Raw genomic sequence first — 7,564 nt, forward strand, 5'->3', positions numbered from 1 at the left:
ATTAAACTTTCTGCGAGGTCAGTATCCAGTTGCAATTTCCATTTTCCCCCCCGGAACTCATTTCCCACACCATTACATTGGCTAGGTAAGACAAATGTCGCAAAATAATGAATTTTGGTTTATCACAAGTTATGGATTTTGCACACTACTTCATCACAATGCACAAAAGCCCAATGAATACGCATAATGCAGAGAATAATTTAGGATTATATCAGGGGAGATTTTAGGATTTTCATTTAAGGGGGTCTCAGCCACCAAACCAAACCGAAGTTTGTCGCAACTTTCTTATGAAATTTTAAGGCAACTGAGGCGCTCACGAATTCGTGTACAGTTTATGGAGCCAATCGCAAAATTTTTAGAGGGGCTGAGTAGTCAGTCAAAAATAACCTAGCGACGCCCATGGATCATATATTTTTTGTGGTTTGTGGTATAGACCATTTCGCTAGATGTGAACAACACTGGTCCAGAAGTGCTTCCTGTTTTTTTTAATTCACATATACAAATACATCTTAAAGGTGCTAATGTAACATTTTCATCCAGTCAAATATTATGTTGGTTGTATTTTTTTTGTGATGTTTGTGTAAAGCAAAAAAAAAAAAAAAACAAAAAAAAAAAAACAGGAAGTCTATCGGGACCAGTATGTTTACATCTAGCGAAATGGTCTATATGTGGTTTGAAACTTACCAGAGGATTCTACTTTCTCCAATCTGTTGTCAAGTTTGAGGTTAAAATCGCTTTTTTCCAGAAGTTCGGGTGACCTCTGGTGGTAAGCAAGCTGAAAGGCAGTTTTTAGCTACTCATACTTGTGAAGAACATCCTTCAGGTAAAATAGAAGTATGTGAGCTCTATAGAACCGCAAGATTGCTTAAAATACACTTAAAATGTGAATTCACAATCATTAAGGGAAAAATGTATGTACAAATGAATTGCTTCTTTTATTAGTTCACAAAATAATCATATGAAAACATTCCAAATCATATCACAATTTTGTATACAAAATGGAAAATAATGGAATCAAGACATGTAGTAACACAACACATTTCATAATATTACAAGTCTTAAATAGCTTTTTTTCAAATGTAACAGCGGCATAGCATCTTATCTAAAAATTTACACACTCTTGGCCAACATAAGAAATGTTATGTCAGTGAAACACTTTCCATTTTGAAATTGTTGGGAAGTAAGGCTACATAAGGTAAGCCATGCACAAAATTAAACTCAAAAGCTTTTTCTTTGATGATATTTGTATGTTTCCAGTCATTCATCTTCATATTTAAAGCAACCATTACTAATTGCCTTTGAAATGATATTTTCTGCTGACAGCCTTTGGTCTAAATAGATTAATGCTTCAATAAGACTGTTGAAATCTGCCTTCAGTCCCTCCTTTTCCATCCAGATTTTTAACAGTTCGTAAACTCTATCTTCCGGAAAGAGAGAGTCTGCACTTTTGATTGAATTATCACTCAGTCCGATGAACCTGAAGAATCTGTTATGATAATGGACATCCATTTCTTCAAAGAAATCAAAGGTTTTCTTCAACGATTCTTCTCCTGAAAAGGTGAGAGTGAAAACACCGCAGCATAACTCATTGTTTTTAGGAATGCTAATTTAAGGAATAGTTCACCCAAAAATGAAAGGTCTGTCATCATTTACTCACCCTCAAGCTGTTCTAAACCTGTATGAGTTTCTTTCTGCTGCTGCATAAAAGATGATATTTTGAAGAATGTTGGTAACCAAAGAGTTGCCAGTAGCCATTGACTTGTATAGTTTTTGTTCATACTATGGAAATTAATAGCTACTGGCAACTGCTTGATTACCAACATTCTTCAAATGTTCAATAGAAAAAACAAACTCATAGAGGTTTGGAACAACTTGAGGGTGAGTAAATAATGACACTTCTCATTTTTGGGTGAAGTATCCATATAAGTTAAAGTGAAAGCTAACAAAGGAAATGTATGACCTTACCATTCAAAGGAACAAGTCTTCTTAATGACTCTCTTTCCTAAAAGAGATGGAAGAATTTATCATCTTAAAGGCAAAGTTAGTCAGTTATAAGAGAGGTTGTTTCAGGCCATTTTAACTAGGAGAAATTCTCTTAAAAATTCAACATAATTTGAAAACACAGGTAGTGATGTTTTTGACCAAGTCAACAATCAGAAACTGACAAACCAAAAGTGCAAAAATTGTTTATACAAGGCTTATAATGTGTTTCAATCAATTTACTGTAGTCTACCAAACTTACCTTATCTACGACCAATACAGTATCTATGAACTAATATTAATACATAGTATTAATACATACACTGCCATTCAAACATTTTAGGATCAGTTTTATTTTTATTTTTTTAAAATTCTCTTATGCTCATCAAGGCTGTATTTACTTGACCCCAAAAAAACAAAACAAAACAAAAACAAAAAAAAAAAACAATTACATTAATTTAGATTAAATATATTAAAATATTTTAATACATTTTAAAATATAATTTATTCCTGTGATGTATAGGTAAATTTTCATTGTCACATGATCCTTCAGAAATCATTCTAATATGCTGATTTATTACTTTAATTATCAATCTTGGAAACAGTTGTGCTGCTTAATATTTTTGTTTTTGGAACCTGTGATTCTTTGGTCATGATTCTCTGATGAATAGAAACTAAAAAAAAGAACAGCATTTATTCAAAATAGAAATCTTTTCTAACAATGTAAGTCTTTGCTATCACTTTTTATTAATTTAACACATCCTTGGTGAAAAAAAGTATTAATTCCTTTAAAAAAAAAAAAGTAAGAATAAAGATGTACTGACCACATACTTTAAATGGTAGTTTATATAGTTATTTGGTAGTTATATTATAACAAAATATTCCTATTTTAAATAAATGCTGTTCTTTTCAACTTCCTGTTTATTAAAGAATCCTGAACAAACATATCAGAGGTTCCAACAAAATATTAAGCAGCACTGTTTTAAGTCAACTGTTTTCAACAGTGATAATTAAGGTTTCTATGATGAATAGAAAGTTATGAACAACAGTGTTTATCTAAAATTGAAATCTTTTTTAACATTATAAATGTCTTTATCATCACTTTTAATCAATTTGAAGCATCCTTGCTAAATAAATTAACTTCTATAATCCGCCCCCCCAAAAGATTTTCAATGGTATAGTGTAATGTTACAAAAGCTTATTTCAGATAAATGCTGATCGTTTGATCTTTCTATTCATCGAAGAATCCTGAAAAACATTACTCAACTGTTTTAAATATTGATAATAATACAAATAGAAAATATTTATTGAACAGCAAATCAGCATATTAGAATGATTTCTGAAGGATCATGTGACACTGAAGACTGGAGTAATGATGCTAAAAATTCAGCTTTGCATTACAGGAATAAATTGCATTTTAAAAATTATTCACATAGAAACAGATATTTTTTATTGAATAATATTCTACAATATTACTTTTTTTTTTTGGATTTTTGATCAAATAAATGCAGCTTTGATGAGCATAAGAAACTACTTAAAAAACAAAACTTTTGAACGGTGACGTATGTATTGTAGACAAAAGTCTTATCTTAGTATTGTGTTTTCATTTAACTAAATATTTAAAATAGAGAAAAAAATGATATTTTTAACAGTTGGCCTCGGCAGATACATACAGAATATGTGGACAGGTTATCAAAATCAACATACGTTGCTCGTTAAAGCAACACCTATTTTCCAAACCAGCACAAAGATCACTTTTCACTAAAGTGCATAAGGAGTTACAGGAGACCTCAGGTGCAAAAGAGCTGAACTAAGACAAGAATGATCACCAATATCTAAAGGAGCTTTTCTCCTAAACAAGTGTGAAAACATTGCGACACATTAACACTGCGTGTTAAACTTCATGTTAAGAAAGCCTGAAAGTGAAAATACTACAAAACACAGCAAGCTTTGTTATCTCCACATTACCTAAAGTATTTAGGCTTAGGAAGCATTAAGAAGCAGAGATTTAAGCTTTTAAGATGGTTATGATAGTAGAATTGGTGTTAAGACAAAGAAAGTTGCAACTCTCACCAAAATGTGAGGCTGCCAGGCAATGGCAGAGCTTGGAGGCTGGTTAGTGTGGCAGAACTGGAGCTCACTAGGCACAGCGGACATAACTAGGCTAATTTGTGAAGAGTTGGCAGTATTGGGGAGACTGTCCCCCAGTCCCCTGTCTTTCTCTGTCTCCGATGAAGCAGGAATGTTGGTACCCACCACATAGTTTTCCTCAAGAAACGACTGAGAGGAGTCATCCATCCTGGAGTTGTGGGCATTCTGCCTCTCCTCCTTCACTTCCTCACTGTCACCCTGCAGGACAAGAAAGATGTCATCTGGTTAGTCAATGTTTCTGTGGTCAAAGCTGAGAAATGTTTTAGCTATGTCTTGTTGACCTACCATACAGATCTTAACCATTTCCCTTGGACTTCTTGATGTTACTGTAATTGAAAAAGTTTGTGTGATAAGCAAAGAAACAACTGAAATAAGAAGAAACATTGAAAGAACTGACGAAAAATTACCTGCTCTTTTACTTGGTTTTGACTTTGTCCAGTAGACGATACCCACAATCAATGCCAGCATTGCAACTAATGTCACAACAATAATGAATGTCACTGTAGGACAAATAGGAAACAAAGTCTTTACACACAACACAAAAGACAATGTTGGGAGTAAAGTCTAAACGAACAATTATAATTTCCTTTACTTGTGTAAACACTACATTTGATCAGCTGTAATCATCTAGTAAAGCTAATTTTATTGGGATGTAGAGTAACAAGGGTTTTCTACTACCTGAGTTGGAGTTGCCCAAGGAGCTTCTCTTTCTACAAACGGTGTTGGAAATGTCTGTACAGCTTTGTACAATCTCTTCATCCTCTTTGCATCTGGTTTTAACAAAAGAAATGAACTTGAAATCACCCCAAAATGAAACTTTTATTCATCCTCATGTTGTTCCAAACCCATAAGACTAAAGTTTATCTTTGAAACAAAGTTATTTTTAATGAAAATGAAAGGTTTCTGTTCTTCCATTAAATTCAGTTCCACCTTTGACATTTTAAAACTAAATTGTAAAAGAAAGCCACATGAATCAAGCTGTTTAAAGTCTTCTGAAGAGTGAAACGTTTCTTAACATTAAAATATTGATCAACACACATACATGGAGCACATCAAATATGGTTAACGGAAGCTCAAACATGTTTGCTTGAAGCACGAGAACCAAGGAGGTTTGCACCAGTTTTTGGTGAACTATCCCTCTAACATCAGTGGACAACTAATAACTTTTTAATCAAAATCTGAGTGTTAATGAAATGTTACATTGAAAACATACCTGCTGCATTTCTTGCACACCTCACATGGCTGGTCAGGTAAACAAAATGACCCCTGTTTGCACTTGCACCGTGTATTCTGGGTATTTGTGCATTTCTCTACGGTTTCCTCATCTGCAGAAGTAACAAAGGTGCACAAAAGTTGAACATTGTGTTAACACAATATTGATTTGGCTTGCATAACCATAAAGGGTTGTATGTTCCAAGAATTTGCGTGGAACTAAACTAAAAGACTTGAGAGTATGGGACAATATTGATTTTTCCAAATAACAGAATTACCTATACGGCACTTGGAGCATGATAAACACATCCGCAGTCCATGGTCATGCTCAGTGAATTTATCAAACTCACATGGCTCACAAACTCCTTTTTCTGAATGCCTAACGCAGGCCTTTTTCACATAGGTTCCTGCAAAAGATGAGATGGTGTGAGTGCACATACTAGAAGACATCGTCTAATCAGAATAAAAGGATTTAAAAATTCTTATGCACCAGCAGGGCAGTTCAGGCAGCAGATGTTATCATGTTCATACTCCAAGCCCTCTCTGCACGAAACATCCCTGCTTGATCTGTTCTTGATGGATCCTTGAGCCCAGGCCATATCCAAGTGACTTTTAGCAGCATTTATGACATTTAGTAACAACAAAACCTATATACAGAGGAAACATTAAAAAAAATATGATAAATGGAACACATACAATTTGAATAAAGACAGACTTTCTGGTCAATAATTATGATCTGGGATGAAGTGGTGCTGGATCCTATACTGACACCTATTGGTCTACAACTTTTTCACATTTAGGCTACATCTCAGGTATAAGTTTGTTTATAATTGTTAAAAAAAAAACTTGGTAAACACGTTTTGAAAATTATCTCAGTATTTAAGTAAGAGACCATGAACGGTCCTATTATTTCTAGGTAAATTATTGCCATTTTATGTCAAAACACTATATATAATTATCCAAATTTTGTTTTAATTTATAATTTTATTATATACACTACCAGTCAAAAATGTTTTGAACAATAAGATTTTTAATGCTCTTTAAGGAAGTCTCTTCTGCTCACCAAGCCTATGTTTATTTGATCCAAAGTACAGCAAAAAAAAAAAAAACACTAAAATATTTATACTATTTAAACTGTTTTCTATTAGAGTATATTTTAAAATGCAATTTATTCCTGTGATTTCAAAGCTGATTTTTAGTATCATTACTCCAGTCACATGATCCTTTAGAAATCATTATAATAATCTGATTTGCTTCTCAAAAAACTTTTAATATTATTATTATTATTATGTTAAAAACAGCTGAGTAGAATTTTTCAGGTTTCTTTGATGAATGGAAAGTTTAAATGCTGATTTTTGGATCTTTCTATTCAGCAAATAATACTGAAAAAAAATACTCAACTGTTTTAAATATTGACAATAACACAAATAAAAAAAATGTTTCTTGAACAGCAAATCAGCATATCAGAAAGATTTCTGAAGAATCATGTGACACCGAAGACTAATGATGCTGAAAATTTAGCTTTGATCACAGAAATAAATTACATTTTAAAATGTATTCAAACAGTAAGCAGTTATTTAATATGGTCAAAATATTTCACAATATTACTGCTTTTGCTGTATTTTGGATAAAATAAATCCAGGCTTGTTAAGCAGAAGAGAATAAAAAAAAAAAAACAAACATTAAAAATCTTTATCACTGTCATTATAAGTTAAAACAGTTAAAGGAGTATGGGAATCTAGATAGAGATAATGACTTTCTAAATCTTGATCCAGAAATGCTAGTCTTAATATAGATAATTAATTCTTAATAATTTTCTACTTATTTAAAGTTAAAAGTTTTTATCGACATGGATCTGTAGTGGCTGGTCGTTTATTGCCATCGACCTGTCTAAACACGTCTCAATTTAACGCGTCATGAAGCAAACTAAACTTCTAAACCTTCTCTATAACGACATTCACGAACATATATATAAAAACAAATTAAATACATGTTGGATTCACTTACCAAGATAATTATGTATCTCATAGTAGTCAAATCATTGTGTCACTTTCTCCGGAAAAACTGAAAGTTCATGTCCCAACACCATCCTACTGATAACGCACCTCAGAGTATTTAGCTGTTGAAAACTTCCGGTCTTATATTATCGAATTGAGCGCTTCTTTAAAGCAGAACAGACAGCAAACGAAGTTACAAATCCTACTATGGCCGAGGCTCAGCT

At 32.7% G+C, this 7,564-nt stretch overlaps 1 protein-coding gene across 1 annotated transcript; it reads right to left on the reverse strand.

The window, feature by feature from the left end:
• Positions 1-1,091: 1,091 nt before the first annotated feature.
• hdr (hematopoietic death receptor) lies at positions 1,092-7,564 on the reverse strand. Its single transcript, XM_051109136.1, has 10 exons — positions 7,351-7,564; positions 5,834-5,990; positions 5,622-5,750; positions 5,345-5,456; positions 4,810-4,901; positions 4,539-4,631; positions 4,417-4,457; positions 4,237-4,329; positions 1,966-2,002; positions 1,092-1,550 (listed from the first exon to the last, which is right to left on the reverse strand). Exons 1-10 carry the CDS (start codon positions 7,369-7,371, stop codon positions 1,258-1,260), a joined length of 1,068 nt encoding a protein of 355 aa, XP_050965093.1. The 5' UTR covers positions 7,372-7,564; the 3' UTR covers positions 1,092-1,257.

Source organism: Labeo rohita, chromosome 5 (genome assembly GCF_022985175.1).
Source record: "Labeo rohita strain BAU-BD-2019 chromosome 5, IGBB_LRoh.1.0, whole genome shotgun sequence".
NCBI classification, from domain to species: Eukaryota; Metazoa; Chordata; class Actinopteri; order Cypriniformes; family Cyprinidae; genus Labeo; species Labeo rohita.

Bases quoted from the DNA above. Each gene is read 5' to 3' on its own strand.
- hdr (XM_051109136.1), bottom strand. From the start codon at position 7,371: ATGAGATACATAATTATCTTG. The intron at 4,330-4,416 runs GTAGGTCAACAA...CTTGTCCTGCAG, and splicing joins AAATGGTTAAGATCTGTATG to GGTGACAGTGAGGAAGTGAA. The intron at 2,003-4,236 runs GTGGGTACCAAC...CATCTCTTTTAG, and splicing joins TTCTTGAGGAAAACTATGTG to GAAAGAGAGTCATTAAGAAG.